Below are 17,803 nucleotides of genomic sequence, written 5' to 3'. Positions count from 1 at the left end.
TTTACTATCTTACATTTAGAAGTCAAGAATCAAGCAGTTGTCACAGTGACACAACGCACTTATCTGAATCCAAAAATACCATCACACTCCTGACGGTTGACCTGGGTTAAGTCTGGGTAAGGTCTGGCCCTGCAGTTATGTGGCAGGGATTCTGCACCCAGTGAAGGAGCTAAATCTGAAATTTTGAGGGAAAAATTTTAAAGCCCCTGCTAGAATAAAAGCATTTCATGAAAACTATTATATTGGCAAGGGTGTTTTACAGCATGACACTTCAGTTTTGTCAGCCCCTTGTCAGCACTGCAAGGCACACCCGAGAGGTAACGGTGAATGGGTCGAGGCGGGAGTCCCAGGGAAGCCTCTCCCGCACACTGCCTAGAGACTGGGCTGCCAGCATTTCCCAGCGGATGGCGCCTGGCACGCGGAGGACTTCTGGGCACAGCCTAGGATCAGGAAAGGGTTGTCCAAATTTTTCTTTTCAGTAACACTAAGGGAGTCCTGGTAAGGTTGTCAGCTTGTGGATCATAAAAAACTATCTTTAACAATGTACTATCTTGATTTTTGGTGTACAGTTGGAAAAGAGTCAAAGAACTGAATATTTCTAGATAAAAACATAGAACTCCTACTCCCATCTGTCTATTAATATGAGCAAGCTTTTTCAATCCCTCAATCTATTAAATAAGAACATAACGGTTACTGAAAATCCTGTCTCTTTTTACCAATAGGTGACATTCATTCTCAGACCTCTAAACCCAATAGGAAAAAAATCCACTTTTTCAAATCATCACCTGAGGACATTTTTTTTCATTACTTTTAAAAAAAGGAAGTGGGGAGGGAGGGAGGGAGGTGGGGCAGGGAACGTCCGCGTGAGAAACATCTATTGGTTTTCTCCCAAACGCACTCTGCTCCCGACTGGGGATCACACCTGCAACCAAGGTATGTGCCCTGACTGGGAGTCAAACCTGCAACCTTCTGCTGTGCCCCATGATGCTCCACCTAACCGAGTCACACCAGTCAGGGCCCTTGTACCTTTTATGTGGATATCTTCATAAATTCTGTAATGTTTGTTATTTTGATCACTCATACACTAATATTTATAAGAATAACCTAATGCAAAGAAACTTTACTACTAAAGTCTTGTGGTCACAGGGTATAAATTTTAAAGCTTTAAGTTTTATATGTACTTTTGTGATACTAAAGTATAATAGGGTAATTAATTAGTAAGACCTTCAAAGAAAAAAATTACTGTATTTTGCCATGCAATATGCACACCCATGTTTTTGGTCCAAACTTTCAATAAAAAATCTTTCATTTCAATTTTTAATTCAATTATTTATTTATAATTAGAAGCAAAACTGATTATCATATTCCAAGGTATTATTTTGCATACAGGTATCATTATTGTTTTCTAGTTACACTTATAACCCATATGCATAATTAAAAGAATTAAAAACATTTACATGGATACAGAATTAGTACTAGCTATGTATAATGCTCATCCTTATTTTTCCCTCAAAAATTTGGGCAAAAATGTGCACATTATACGTGGCAAAATACATGGTAAGTTAGGATAACATTCCATGGTCAACACAGAATGGGCATATCTGCTAAAGGAGCAAATGAAACTTAAACTTTTCAACTCTTAAAGAACAGTTTGCATTTGTATTCAAACTTCATTGGTATTTGATTCCACTGGAAATCTTTAAAAGAGTGGTAACATTTTCACTTTAATTTCATTTCTTATAATGATGCAGCACTACATTCTGTGACTCTAAGATATTTAGCAAACACAGGCCCGCACTTGCATGGCCCAGGGTGCAGCTGCCTTCTCTAATTTTGCACCTATGTGCCTCTCCTGTCTCTCACCCTGGTGCTGGCCCTCGCTTCCAAAGTAGCCTAACCCCTGGATGAGTCTTGCTAAGAAATCCTAAAGGGAGGGGAGAGATGAGAAGGAAGAAAACAGGGGAAACATAGGGTATGGGATTATGAGATTAGAGTCCAACAAGAAAAAAAGAGTAAGGAAATAAGGAGTAAAGGTTTGGGACTACTAACCAGTATCAGTATTAATTCTGAGCTGGGAATCTGTTTAGTAAAAGCTTCAATCATAGACAGATTAGGATTGAATTCCAGTTATGTAAAGCATTCATTTCATGTAATATAATCCAAGATTTGGTAACACAATCCTGCCCTAAACAGACTGGGAGAAAAAAGGCCAGTGTCCTTAGTTTTGGAAATCTAAGTCTCTATAGTCTTCTTAGAAAAAACAAAGCAAAGTGCATGTATGTGGAAGTGGAGGATGGGGGACAGGCGAGCCTGGCTGGGAAGGTGCTGCAGAGAACTGAGGCTCAGGATGACAAGTACCTGGAGAAAACGCTCTGATTAAGATAAAATTAGGCCTGGCTGGAGTGGCTCAGTGGAATGAGCACTGGTCTGGGAACCAAGGGGTCGCCAGTTCTATTCCTAGTGAGGCCACATGCTTGGGTTGCCTGCCAGGTCCCTAGTAGGGGCTCACGAGAGGCACCACACATTAATGTTTCTCTTTCTCCCTCCCTTTCCCTCTGTCTAAAATAAATAAATAGCACCTTTAAAAATATATAAAATTATACTTAAAACATACCCGGCAAGATAAGCATCTATCATGTGTTCTTAAAAGCCATGTATTTTGAATAATGATACTGTCATCAAACTATGTCATCATAAAGGAGAAGCACTAATTTTAGAAAAAGGTGGGAACTGATTCCAGTTCAATACAGAACTGTGAGGTTTCTTCCTGCAAGACTGCTCCCTGTCCACTCTGATCTGACATGCTCCTCCCATCAACAGAGGTATCATGAAAAGCTATGGGTCAATATCTAGTGTCTTCCACTACGTTTAAGACTTATTATGAAATTAAGACACCAGGAATCTGAAGCTAGAGAAAGAGCTGGCTGAAAGGTATACTGCACTCTTGTAACTAAGATTTACCCACACAGAAAGTATCTGAAGTGGAGTGTTTGGATTGTTGACTCTAATAGGAAGGGCAATGAGGGATTTTTCAAAGTGTCCTCAGTTCGAATTTAAGGGCAATTAAAACAATGAGTACTGGCTTTGCCTCCATGCACATCTATAGCAAAAATTACAACTAGATTACAAAACAGATTTCACCAAGATTCACCAGAAAATCGAGCTGTATGGAAGTCCAGTAAACCAAGGATTTAAAGAAGGCACATTCATCCAGACAGGTAGGAGGGGTGGTGGAACAGGCAGTCCCATATTCACGTGTGGTAGATAAAAATCAGGAGGGATACCTCGTGAGCCAAGGATCCCAGCCCCAGACCCGACCACCCAGTCCAGGGTCTAGTGCCAGGAAGATAAATCCCCATAACTTCTAGCTGCAAAAACCAGTGGAGGTTTGGGTGGCAGAAGAAACTGTGGGATTCTTAAGAGACTTCTCTCAAAGGGCTCACAATGGACTTAGGACTCACTCAGGCACACCCCCTCTGGGATTCAGGACCAGGGCAACACCTGGAAGGGTACCAGTGGCATATAGGGAGAAGAGGAGAAAGTGAAGTGACTAGCTAGAGGTCGAATGCTGGGAAGACAGCTTCCTCTCTGGCAATCTCCAGAGGCCAGGCAGCAGCACTGTCCCCTCCTCGAACCCTCTCCTACATGAGTTGCCCCGCCCTGGCAACTACTTAAGGCTCCACCCCACACCGTTTACAAGGGCCTTTTCCACAACAGGCCACACTACTGAGTCAGGGAGTTAAAGCGGCTCTACCTAATATCCAGAAACAAACACAAAGAGGCTGCCAGATTGAAGAGACAGAGAAATATAGTTCAAATGAAAGAACAGAACAAAACTCCAGAAAAAGAACTAAATGAAATGGAGATAAGCAACCTATCAGATGCAGAGTTCAAAACACTGGTTATCAGGCTGCTCAAAGAACTCACCGGGTCCTGCAACAGCATAAAAAAGAGCCAGGCAGAAATGAAGGCTGTATTACGTGAAATAAAGAAAAATCTACAGGAAACTAGCAATGCAGGGAATGAAGCCAAGAATCAAATCGATGATTTGGAACATAAGAAATGATGAAAGCATTCAAGCAGAAAAACAAGAAGAAAAAAGAATAATAAAAAAAAAAATGAGGATAGACTAAGGAACCTGTGGGACATCTCCAAATGTACCAACATCTGAATCATAGGGGTGCCAGAAGGTGAAGAGAAGAGCAAGAAATTGAAAACTTATTTGAAAAAATAGTGAAAGAAAACTTCCCTAATTTGGTGAAGTAAACAGACATACAAGTCCAGAAAGCACAGAGAATCCCAAACAAGTTGGACCTAAAGAGGACCACAACAAGACACAACATAATTAAAATGCCAAAGGTTAATGATAAAGCGAGAATCTTAAAAGCAGCAAGAGAAAAGCAGAGAGTTACCTACAGAGGAGTTCCCATAAGGCTATCAGCTGATTTCTCAAAAGAAACTTTGCAGGCTAGAAGGTACTGGCAAGAAGTACTCAAAGTAATGAAAAGCAAGGACCTACAACCTAGATTACTCTATCCAGCAAAGTTATCATTTACAATGGAAGGGCAGATAAAGTGCTTCCCAGACAAGGTAAAACTAAAGGAGTTCATCATCACCAAGCCATTATTGTGTGAAATATTAAAGGGAACTATGTAAGAAAACAAAGATGATCAAAACTATGAACATTAAAATGACAACAAATGCACAATGATCAACAACTGAATCTAAAAAAGAAACTAAGTAAACAAGCAGAATGGGTGCAGAATCATAGGAGTGGAGATCATCTAGAGGTTATCAGCTGGGAGGGGCAAGCAGGAGAATGGGGGGGAAAGTGCAGGGATTAGTAAATACAAAATAGACAGGAGATGTAAAGCACAGTGTAAGAAATGGAGAAGCCAAAGAACTTAATATGCATGACCCATGAACATGAACTAAGGAAGGGATTGCTGTGGGAAACGGGGGTACCAGGTGGAGGGGGCAGAGGAGGAAAAATTGGGACAACTGTAATAGCATAATCAATAAAACATATTTAAAAAACTATGAGTGCTATTGTTTTCTAAGTTTGACCTATTTTCTTTTGGGGGATGGAAGGAGGCAGATATTAGAAGAGTCAATATTAAAAATTACTTTTAAAAGTTTACTCTAATTTGAATTCATTTTCAAGATACTCTGTACCTGAAATCTCAGTTGCCAGCACTTACACCTGAGTGTTTCTGCTGCCTATGAGAAGGTATTTTGTGACAGTGTCCAAAGAACCATCCTCCCAAAAGATAGGTAACTTCCTTTCAATCCACAAGAATAAATATTCCTCCAGAACATTAGTCTTTGATAAAACCTCAGCAGAGAATACTTTCCAAAAACATAATTTCCCCTATATCTCTTTCTCTGTGATTTTATTCAGCTAGTTCTGTAGACAGGTTTCAAAATAGTCTGTGGTAACCTTTCAACCCAAACAGCTTTGCTTTTATTAGCTTTATTTTATGATTCAGCATAAACATTTATTTGCACAAATAGACCTGCACCTAAAAATAAAAGTAAAACCATTTTTCTATAAAAAAGAGTACCTTTCAAAATAAAATCAACATAACAATTTCCCGATCATTAAAAGAATGGTAGTCTCCATCTAGACAGATGCTGGTTACTAGTCTGAACAAACTCGTGACACCCCCATTAAACCAGACACTCGGTGAAATGAGAGACGGCAGGAGACAGACTCGCACAAGTGCTTCCCACAATGGCCAACACAACTAAACCACACCTGAGGTTTTCACACACTCTGCTAACCAAGGCACCCTTGAGAGATGTGGTACCAACTCTATAGTAACTGTGGGTTTCATCCCTTAGCAGGTTGCAAAATCAAATTCATGAACCGGAATCACCATTAATTTAATACAATAGAAAATATCATTTGTTATAATAATAAGTATTCTTTTGTGAAACTGGTTTTAATTTGAATGCACATATGCATTTGGATCCTGGATCACAATAGTGAATTTTACTAAGGTTTTGAAAATACTGACTCAGGAATAAAAATAACTATTAATTTTTGTCCTGGAAATTTCAGTTCCAAAGAGACTACCATGTATACTTAACATCATATTTAACAGCATGCACATTTGGTTTGTCGTGATGAACGTTCACACCGTGAACCAGGATTGGGGCCCTAGGTCTTCTCATTCCCAGGTGTGACTGACTGTTGATAACAACACTGACCACTCCAGTAAACCAGGGCTACCCTAGACATTTTACATCAATTACTTTATCAGTCTCGCAATAGACCTATAAGGTACAGATCAGTCTCCTAATTACACACGGGAGGACGTGCCCCTCCGGGAGGTTTGGCAGCTCACTCAGGGTCTCACAGACACGAGGGGCTGCGTCACCCAGCTACAAGGTTTAGGTGAATTACATTCCATGCAGTAGGATCGAAAAATACTTGTTCAGAGTGAGTGTTTCTGGGATTAAGTCCTTGGTAATTACATTTAGGAAGTCTCGCATGACATCACCCCAAACGGAGGACAGGGATGTTAGAAAAATGCCAAAGTGGGCACGTCACCAGTTGGAAGGATTTCTAGGATCACAACGGAAAGGTTTGGAGTGGTTGTACTCCTCAGTGCAGGAAAGCTCTTAGAGTGTCCCGGGTGCACACTAACTGTAAATTTCAAACAGTAACGTGCAGCCAGGCAGATTCTTTAACAGCTCAGGGTGCCTGTGTTTAAATTTTCATCATTCTGGTTGGTCAAGGGTCATGATAGAAGAATTACGAGAACTTGACTCAGAATTCTAGCCCGACTGACTGAAAATGGACTACTATTTCAAAGGGAACCCAGGGATTTACATAATAGTAAACCTGGCCATCTGCTGCCCTGCCCCCACCCCCCATCAGCTCCACCTGCACAGCTCACTAAGCAGAAATGTATTCCAGGGACCTATTAGGTAATATGCCACATTGCAAATTCAAAGTGCAAAAACTTGCTCTGTGCACAGAAATCTAAGTGAAAGTATATTCTACATGGTAGGGAGTCCATTCTCTCTCTGAGCGAATTCCTGGGTAATCGGATAGGGAAATACAAGTGTGATTGTTTTCTTTTCCTGTTACCTTACAATAAGAAGTCCGATTAAAGTCACACTAAATGGCATAAAGAGTGGTTCATGTTCTGGCAGGAAAACCTAATAAGACTTCTCAATTTCTGATTCTCCAAAGTTCTCATAAACATTGCTATGCATCAGAGTTTTATGCTAACACTAAGATTCTCTTCCAGAGGATATACAATGAAACACGTATCTGCTTAATGTTATATATAAAACTGATAGTTAATTTACCATTCCAATACATTTTCTGAGGATGCTCCAGATACTGAAGTCATTTCTGGAAAACATAGGGGAGGGCAAGCTTGTTCTAAAAAAAAAAAGAGAAGAAAAGAAACAAAGATTTAATTTAATGCTACTGACATTGGGAAGAAAAAGGTATTGTCATTAATATGAAAGCCACAGTATGCAAGCACGTTCCTTAAAAATGTGCGTCACAGACAGGGTCAGACAGATCAGTCTGCAGCTGTCCACCTGTTCACTGCCACTGTGACCCCTGGGGAGTTTCACGGCAGATAGTTTGGCCCCGCGTGTTTACTAATGCTATGACCTGAACCCTCCCAGGTCTCCCCAGCAGGTGTCCAGCTGCTTGGGCCACCTCAGAGGCATGCTGTCCTTTCATGTGCTGGCGCGTCTGACCCTGTTGTCTGCTTCAACACACACCTATCATATTCTGATACTTAATAAATTGTTTTACTAAGTAAAAAAAAGTGCTATCACAGAGCCTGGTTTACTGTTTTTAAGAAATGAAACAGGAAAATGCAAACAAACTATAAAAGTAAAAATACAATTTAGATCCTGCATCACATACCACATTAGGACTTTCTGAAAGACACTGATATTGAACAAAATTTAGCAACTCTATAAACAGTGGAAAGCCCCTTTACAAATGAACCTCTATAGAAGGAGCATTTTCAAAGCCTTTGCAGGAGATTGGAGGCAGAGAGAGGACGGTGGTCACCAGAGGCAGAGGGCCTACGGCTTCAATGGGCAGCACCTCTGGGCTCAGGTGCCCGGAATGACCAGCAGGAAGCCAACCACCTTCCACAGACCACAAGGGCAGCACATCACAGGGGAGCAGTGAGAGGTACCGGAGCAGCTTTCTAAAACCCGGTTAAAGTGATGCAGTCTCACTTGTACCTTAGGTTATGGCAGGGAGGCTGGTTCCAGCTGCCATTTGACATATACCCACCTAACTAAAATATTACAGGAAATATTAAACAAAAATCTCTTCTAAAAACTTCTATAAGCTAAATTGATGAATTTGAGTTATATAAGTTAATAAAATTTTAAGGTCTTAAATAAATAATATTTTAAAATCCTCCACAGTAAAATTCTTCTGATTGCTTTTTCTTTTTTAGGAACACACACTGCTCATTTGGCAGATTTGTCATCTAAGCAATCTGCTGGATAAGTGGCCACAGATGGTATTTAAATCACATTTTCCCTAACCCAGGACTATCAATCTCTATGACATGAACAATGGCACCCAGGGATGCAATTCCTGGCATTATCTCCCATTTGCATGTGTAATGTAGTTTTGGAGATGCATATAAACTGAGTTTTTCATCTGTTTATAAAAGTCAGTCAGAAATATAACATATACCTGGGAAGTTGTGAGCTCAAAGAATATTTGCAAAGATTAAGTGAGAAGCATTAATTCCCCCGCAACAAATGCATACATTAAATGTCTTCTGATTAAAGGCAAGAACAGCAGAGGGTCAAGAAAAGCAAGAAATATTACAAAAGCAAGAAAGCAGAAGAGACATCCAAACTTTATTCTTATTCTCAATTTAGAAATCATCACAGAATTGCCAGCCAAGAATACCCTATACTCATATTTATGCCCATAACTCTTTGTGGTGTTTTATGAAAATGCAGTAATTGCTAGTTTGCAAGGAGGCCAGATTATATGCAACATTAAATACGCATTTTAGCACATAACCAGAAAGCAGAAGTGTAAGGGACTGTGAAAGGTGAGGGGCCATTACACAGCCTACGCCGTTTCCTTGTGCAGGACACGCAGGGCCAAGCTCAAACCCTTGTTGTGTGCAATAAACTGGTCAGAAGCAGCCAGAGAAATGCCAGCAGTGGGGACAAGTACAAAATGCAGAAGTCGTGGCACAGTGAATGACCTCAGGGTTGCTGACCGCAATCTAAGTCAACAGCCTGATGAGGCTGCCAAGAAGGCAGGTGCAATCTCAGGCTGCCAACAGAGAGGAGCAGCCAGCACATTCCCGAGGGCAGCCCTACAGTGGTCAGAGCAGAGACAGGATGCAGACCCACATGCCACTTTAAAAAGGAACTTTAACACCTGCACTCAGGGGGGGCTTATCAGAGGCTAGGCAAAATTGTCTGGAAACAGCTCGAGCAACGGCTGAAGGAAATGTGTAGTTGGGAAGAAACTAAAGAAATGAAAGGTCTGGGGAAGAGTGGGCATGAGACAGTGGGCATATTAGAGGATGGAGCCAGGGGTGCTGGAGTAACAGCATCCCCGTAACTGCCCCCCATCACCACCACCACCACCAAGCACCAGCAGCATTACTGTATGTCTTTGTCTGCCTCTTCTTTCTGCACAGCACCGATCACCATGTGACATGCGATGGGGACTCCTGAGGATGCCCCCTAAACAGTATGTAAGCCCTGAGAGCTCACATCTCATCTACTGTATCCCTGTTGCCTAGAACAACGCCTAACACAAAGGAGGAGTTTAAGTATTCACTGAGTGAACTTTGGAATTCCTATGAAAAAAACTGTGATGTTCAGCACACACAATTCTTTCATAAAGATTTTACTTTATTCTGTGCTACACAAGAAATTAAGACTAGGATCACTGGTGGTAGTTACAGGACAATTAACATAAAGATCTGTCCTATAACTAATTCCAAAAATGGGAGATAAGAAATTCTTATCAAGGAAGGGTTTCAAACAGAGGCTGGAGGGTTCCTTTTAGGCACGACCCAGAAAGGCATCCGGCACAGGGTGGGACGCTGGTCTAGATCAGCGAGGGCCAGGGGTCTTGCTGAACATCCCAGAGGGAACAGACAGTCCCCCACAACAAAGACTGATCCAGCCCCCAGAGTTGGTAGTGCCAAAGATGAGAAACCTGCCATAAAAGTACAATGAGAGCTTCATAGATAACCTTAAATTATGTAGTGGCTGCATTGGAAAAAAAAGTAAAAAGGAATAAGGTACATTTTAATAATATACTTAATTTAATCCAATATATCCAAAATATTAGCACATCAACATGTAATCAGCACACAAGTACCGAGACACTTTCTCATACTGTCTTCAAAACCAAGTGTGATTCTACACTTAGAACACGTCTAAATTTAGCTACGTTTTCAAGAGTCAAAGTGAATTCATTGTGTATGTTTAATGAAAAATTCTCTTATACTAGTTCATTTTTATAATTTAAACTTGTATCAGTTAAAATTGAGACTAATATTCAGTTTCTCAGTCACACTAACCATATTTTAAGTGCTCAAAAACCGCAGGTGGCTAGTGACTATTATCAGATATTAGATTTCTGTTATCGTTTCTGACAACAGAAGAATAGAACTGCTCTAAGATTGTGGGGGAAGAGCAAAAATTGCTCAAATATATAAGTCTGAAGTTAGTAAGAATTGAGAAATGCAAATTAAAACCACAACGAGACATCACTTCACACCTGTCAGAATGGCCATCATCAGTAAATCAACAAACAGTGAGTCCTGGAGAGCACGCAGAGGGAGGGAACCCTCGTGCACTGCTGGTGGCGACGCAGACCCGTGCAGCCACTGGGGAGAGTAGCACGGAGCTACCGCAAAAGAAGTTAAAAATGGAATTGCCTTGTGACCCAGCAATTCCACTTCCAGGTATATAAAAAAAAACCCAAAATATTAATTAGAAAGAATATATACCCTTCTATGTTCACTGCTGTGTTATTTATAATAGCCAGGATATGGAAGCAGCCCAAGTGCCTGCCAGTGGATGAGTGGGTAAGAAAGTTATGGTACTTATATATGATGGAATATTACTCAGCCATAAGAGAATGAAATCTTAACCATTTGCAACAGCATGGATAGATCTAGAGGGTGCTATGCTAAGTGAAATAAGTTAGAGAAAGAAAAATATCCTATGGTTTTACTTATATGTGGATGGAATCTAAAAAACAAAATAAATGAACAAACAAAACTGACACAGACTCATGGACAGAGAGAACAGACTGATGGTTGCCAGAGGACAGGGGGCTGGGACTGGGTGAGGAAGGTGAAGAAATTAAGAAGTACTATTTGGTTAGTTACAAAATGGTCACGGGAATGTAAAGTACAGCATTGGGAATAGAGCCAATAACACTGCAATAACCATGTACAGTGCCAGGAAGGTACTGGAAATACTAGAGGGACCACTTTATAAAGGAGACAATTGTCTAACCACTGCTGTACACATGAACCTAACATAATAGAGTGTGAACTGTCATTAAAAATAAAATTAAAAAGAATTAAAAAAAAACACCCTGCCAAATAAAGTCAGAGACAAAACAGTCCACAATCTAACCATCAAGCAAATGTTAAATCTTCTGCAGTATTATTTTAAAAAGGCAAAGGGAACACATTTTTAAAAAATTAGGAAGTAGATGAAAACGTTTAAAAACTATGTATACTGAAAAGGATGTATTTCTATCCTTCTAACTTTACTCCCCGCAGCAGGAGGAAGGAAAATCCCCATGGAATCTGCGGGAGGGAAGGGTCATTCCCAGCAGAAATAAGAACAGGGGAGAGTAGCGACCAGACTTTTCAAGGCTGAAACTAAAGATAAATTATTCCCTTCCCTTGGAGTTTATCTGAGAGTCATTATCCTCAATTCTATGCTTCCTTTTTTTCCCCACACAGAGAAAAAAAACACCCTGTACCAGGGACTGAGAGTGATATGCCCTGGTTCTATTCTCAACCGTACAGATGACACTATGACCATCCACACGACAACACAATAACTGTTTTTTTTTTTAACGAAAGGCCCCATTGCTGTTGCTTCTGTATGTGATGAAGGCTATGCGCGCTATCCCACCTGTACCCCTGCCCTGCAGGGTTGCAGACAGACCCCAAACTGAACCACATTAATCTGTGAAGTGTGCCAAAAAAACGCTGTACCAGAATCCCCCTTATTCTGAACCAAGTTGTGCAAGTTCAGGACATCACTACTGCCCACATCTTGAAGATGTTTTTGGATGGCAGAAACCACAGGTGAGTCTGACCTTGATAGAGCCTGTCTGATTCCTGTGAGCTGTACCAATCCCCTCAGTCCTGGACCCCACTGCAGCCTTCCCACTCCTGCTCAAACATTAGTAGGATAAACACAGGACACTATTTGCTCATGAGACACTTTGAAAGAGAGTTGGAAAAGATTATCCAACAAAGGCAGGCAAAACTAACCTCCAGCTGGAATTAGTTACCAGATGGTTCATGCTTTTCAGGCTTGCTGCTTAATTTCCATGAGGCCACATGAACTGTTCTGGGTCTTTCGTGTGTACAGGCATGTCTTTACTGCAATACCATTACACTTGGGTTGGGGTCTTTCTCACAGAGGATGTCAGAGAACCATGGGACAGGAACCAGGGCACCGGCCCACGCTCTCGACACAGCCTATCTGTATCTGCACAACCTGGGCAGACCCTGAGGGTCAGCTACGCAGCTGTACAATCACCTTATTTGGCAGCTCGATATGTACTGAGAAAAGGAATGCCTGGGACAACTACAGTTTCTCAGAAATGAGGTCTAGGTTTCCTACCTGTACATCAGTTTTAAAGAATTTTTTTTAAGATTTTATTTTTATTTATTTTTAGAGAGGGAGGGGCGAGAGAGAGAGAGAGAGAGAGAGAGAGAGAGAGAGAGAGAGAGAGAGAGAAACATCAATGTGCGGTTGCTGGGGGTCATGGCCTGCAACCCAGGCATATGCCCTGACTGGGAATTGAACCTGCGACACTTTGGTTCGCAGCCAGCGCTCAATCCACTGAGCTATGCCAGCCAGGGCAGTTTTAAAGAATTTTTAAAACCCCTTGTTATTTTTACAAAGTACAAACTATAGATAAAAACATTCATAGTCATTGGTGATACACCATCTGCCCACTGGCTTTGCTTTCCAATTTGTAAGAGCTCTTCATATATGATCAATATTTTATTCACCACCTTCACTGCAGGTAACTTTTCTCAAGTCTAACATTGGTCTTCTGATTCAGTTTGTAGTATCATCTGCCAAACCAAGTCTATCTACCTGGGAAGACAATACAGAATATAAGCAAAATCTGTATGTGAAACTTTAAAGAACAGTTACCTTTCAATATTTTCCCTATGGACAAAACACTCTGATTCCATTATTGGTCACTCCAGAGATAAAAGGTGAATCTCTTAAGTCATAAAGTTTTATAAACTCTCATTCCTAAATTTTTAGAAATTCAAGTTTTATATCAAAATGAGGACAAATACAACAACGAAAATAATCTTCTCAAGCATTTACCATATGGAAGTAAACAATTAAATGAGAAAGAAAAAGACAGGATTCATTTTTCAAATTACAAAATAATATACTATATAACAAGTGAAATAATCCATCTATAAGGGGGGACCTGAGAAAAGCCAGCATTTATTTATTACAAATCATGTTTTTATTTTTACATGCTTAAACCTCAGTCACCTTCAAAGTACTCTCCATTTGGTGCAACACACCTACTGAGACATTTTTTCCACTGCTCAATACAGTTTTGAACTCAATTTTGATGACTTTTAGTGCTTTTGCCATTTTTTTGTTTCACTTCTTCCACATTGGCAGAATGTTTGCCTTTGAGGACTTTTTTCATCCAGCGAACCAAAAAAAAAAGGTGCTGGTCAACACTCAGCGCAGTGTGAGCAGGTGCTGGTAAGTCACCTGACATGAAATGGGCAAATGCATTCATAGAGTCTTCAAAAAAAATTCACTGAAGCTGAATGTAGCTTCTCACAACGGCAGCTGGCACACTGTACAGATGGGCTCCTAGAACACTCACCTAGCGGGGGAAGCCTGTACTACAAGGGGCCTGCCCTCCAGAAGATAATTCCCTTATTTTGGGCCTCCCCTCTCAAGGGGGTTTGCTTGTTTCCCTTTCAGTACTGCTTGAAAGTTGTTTAAGTCAAATCGTAAACTAATTCTCTTAACTGAATGAATAATATTCCATGATAAGAATGCTACATATCAAAATACATTTTGCCATTATCCATGAAAGAAATTGACTGTATTCATTCTTTTGCCAAACCAATCGAGCAAAACATGGTAATACATTACATTCATATTTAAATCGGATGCTTTCATTTTTATGGAATAGAGTACCAGGGGTAAGATTGCTGGGTCAAAAAGTATCTATACTTTACATATCCACAGATGTTGCCAGATTGCTTTCTGAAAAGGTTTTAACAATTCCACATTTCATCAATAATCAATGACAGTACTTTCTATCATATCCCCACCAGCAGCAATTGGTGTCAATGGGTAATCTTATTCATGTTTCGCCAGTGTAATTACTAGAAAGAGGTACCACATTGCTATTTTGTTTTTCCTTGACTAGTGAGTTAGAATACCTTTTGATATGTTTAATGACCATTTGGGTTTACACATCTGTAAATTGTCTATTCATATCATTTATAACCACTAGATGATTTTTGGTCAATTTGTAATAATTTGTTGTATGTAATAGATATTAATCTTTTATCAATCTTTTATTTAGGCTCCAATCTAGTTCTTTAAGAGGTCAAAATACATATGTATATCTCAGGGCACTATCTCTCCATGAAAACAGCTAGAACTCTCACAGGCGTTTGTCCCTGCTTGTGCACTGGGGACCAGGTGTGACCTCAGTGTGAGATCCCTGTGCCCTCTCGCCTCTGTGCCTTTCACAACAGGGCCCGGGATGCTGCCCAGTTCCCTCTTACAAGACAGAGACAGGAACTCTCCCTCCAGCCTCCTTTACAAAGACCCTTGATCACTAATCTGTATGCTTCAGGAAGGACAGGAAAAGTTCAGTTATTTTAAAAGCAACACTTTTCACAAATGCTTGACATCACACTATCACTGAACTTTAAATGAGTTCTACCAACATGAAGTGTTTGAATGCTAATAGCTACTATTTGGTGTTTACTTCACTTTAGAACCTGTGTTTATCACTTAAACTGCAGCACTTCATTTAATTCTTAAAATAATCCTGTAATTAAGCACTCATTAAATAACTAGTCCGTGGTCACAAACTGAATGAGTGGCAGACCAGGATTCTTTCATCCAGATCTGGAGCCTCTGGGTTGCGGAGCTCCGACCGCCATGTTTTGTGAGCTTCTGAGCCTCAGTGTCCCTACTTCGAGAATGACAATATTGTCTCGCATGGTCATGGTGAGGTTCCAGTGAGACAACGCATAGAGAGTGGTGCTTTTAAAACTTTGGGTTCCTATTCTTTGGAGGTCTGTAAACTATATAACCATTAAATTGTTTAATATACATCTATAACAATTATATAACCATTACATATATAACAATACATCTATAACATATAACCATTCTGTTAAGAAATGAAATAAAGTACATCTAGCAAGGGTAGGTCGTGTAAATGAAAATTTTGTTTCAGTAACACACACATACTCTTATATGTGCACGCTACCTGGTAAAATATAAAAATAGACATTTTTATTGGGTTGGCCAAAAAGTCCATTTAGTTTTTCCATAAAATAAAAGATACATTTCTCATTTTCAACAATAACTTAATGATCTGGACATTTTGAGTATGTCGGCTATATCCCACATAGTAAAACATTGATTGTTCTCAATTAATGTCTAGATTTGATTGCTATCAACTTCAAATGGTAAGCCTGAACACGGAGCACCATCCAGCGAGAAACCTCCAGCCTGAAACTTCGCAAAAGTGTTTGATTAGTCACAGCATCTTCTCCATGCACTACACAAATCCTTTTTAGCATTTCAGTTATGTTTTTACCTTTTTTGAAATAATAAAGCATAATGTGCCAAATATATTGCTTATTTTCTTCTATCTTCAATATTAAAATGGCTACACAAAAATTCACCAACTTTGATAAGCTTCTTTTAAATGCATGCTGATATGAGCGTTGTCACCATACAATCTAACAAAATTGTTCTAAATGAAGTTAAAGACAACTAAGCGTTACTAGAGCCACTGTATGGAAAAAAAACACAAACTTTTTGGCCAACCCAACAGTATACAAGACTTTGTCAGTGATACAAGAACATTTAGTTCAGTGCCTGACAGGTAAAAACTCTCAACATCAAGTGGATACTGATGTTGCTATTAATTATTTTAGGGAAAACCATCTCCTTTTTCTGAGTTTTTAAAGATTTAAAAATAGTACTACTTTCTACAGGCATAATTACTATACCATACTAATTATATTTTTAAAAGATGATCCAGAAAAATAGCCATTTACTGAAGAATACTCATACCTATAAAAAGGTCTGCAGAGAAACAGATAAGAATTACTTCTATTACCCTAGAGAAAGGCAGACAATAAAATGTTTCCACACTTGTGCTACTTCGCCTGGTAAGGCTTTGCACAGGCTGATGAGCAGTTAAGCCAGTGGTCTCACTGGAGATCTGATTCCAGCAAAGCCTGAGGTTATTTTTCCAACTTGAGACCCTGGCCCCAGAACCTCTGGTTAGGAGACCAGGGAATCTTAAACAAAGATCCTTCAATAGATTGTGGTTAAGACGCAATGAGGCAATTTGGTAAAGGCTCCAACTTGGTAAAGCCCCTTTCTTTCCTGTGATTTAATAGTTCTTATTATTCTTTGTTTTAATGTCATATGACCTGGGGGAAGTGCTAGAACAATTCTGTCCAAATAACATTTTTCACTTAATTGAAATGATGACAGAGAATAGTAGTAAACCCCAAATTTTATTGTGCTTTACACATTCCACTGACATTATTAAGTAGTACTTAGACTAGCCTGAGGGGACTTCCTTTCAGCAAATACATTCTGAATGCCTCCTCCCTGCAGGCACCTACTAGGAGAATAATCTCAAACTCAAAGATGCTGTCTGTCTGCGATAGGATTTTAAAAGCAACTCCAGTGTCCAGATTTAAAACACTGATGTGCAACGGTAATCCTCTGTTGTCCCTGTCTGCATCCCCTCTGTTATTTCTGCACACAACCACCACTCACTAGGCTGTAACCCCCTGAGGTAGGTTAGGGATCGTGTCTCTTCTCCTCGGCATCCCCGCCCCCCAGAGTGCAGTATTTTGCATATAGCAGGTGCTCAATGTTTTAAAGTATACAGTTTTACCTAACTTCTCTTTAAGTTAGAATAAGCCAAAGGAAGAAAAAGAGTGAAAAAAAAATGGGAGATACGGATAAGCAATTGTGATATGAAGAACACAAAGAATCAAATTTTCAGTCTGTAAGTCACTTCTTAGAAAGAAAATATTTTCAAAACCAAATTCTTTAACACATGCTTGCACTTTACAATTAAATATTTGTTCATGTTAATGAATATCCTGAAGATATAATTTTAAGTACTAAGATATTCATTTGCATACTTGAAAAGTTAAAAACCTAATTTTAACCTCTGATTCAAGATTTTTAAAAATGAACTAAAAATCTAAGAACATAATTTCACAGGGAAGCAGACTTCAGTACATCTATAACTATGGTACTGAAATTTATAAGTGTACATGTGTATTTA

At 39.7% G+C, this 17,803-nt stretch overlaps 1 protein-coding gene across 6 annotated transcripts in view; it reads right to left on the bottom strand.

Annotated features, from left to right (window-relative positions):
- Positions 1-17,803, bottom strand: part of OSBPL1A (oxysterol binding protein like 1A) — a 208,100-nt gene that overhangs the window by 22,282 nt on the left and 168,015 nt on the right. For all 6 annotated transcript variants that reach the window (XM_028523968.2, XM_036009197.1, XM_028523969.2 and 3 more), the window contains one exon: positions 7,324-7,399. In XM_028523968.2, the coding sequence (XP_028379769.1) occupies positions 7,324-7,399 (76 nt within the window). The remainder of the gene's footprint in view (positions 1-7,323; positions 7,400-17,803) is intronic.

Source organism: Phyllostomus discolor, chromosome 9 (genome assembly GCF_004126475.2).
Source record: "Phyllostomus discolor isolate MPI-MPIP mPhyDis1 chromosome 9, mPhyDis1.pri.v3, whole genome shotgun sequence".
Taxonomy (NCBI): Eukaryota; Metazoa; Chordata; class Mammalia; order Chiroptera; family Phyllostomidae; genus Phyllostomus; species Phyllostomus discolor.
This window is presented reverse-complemented; position numbering and strand designations above follow the sequence as displayed.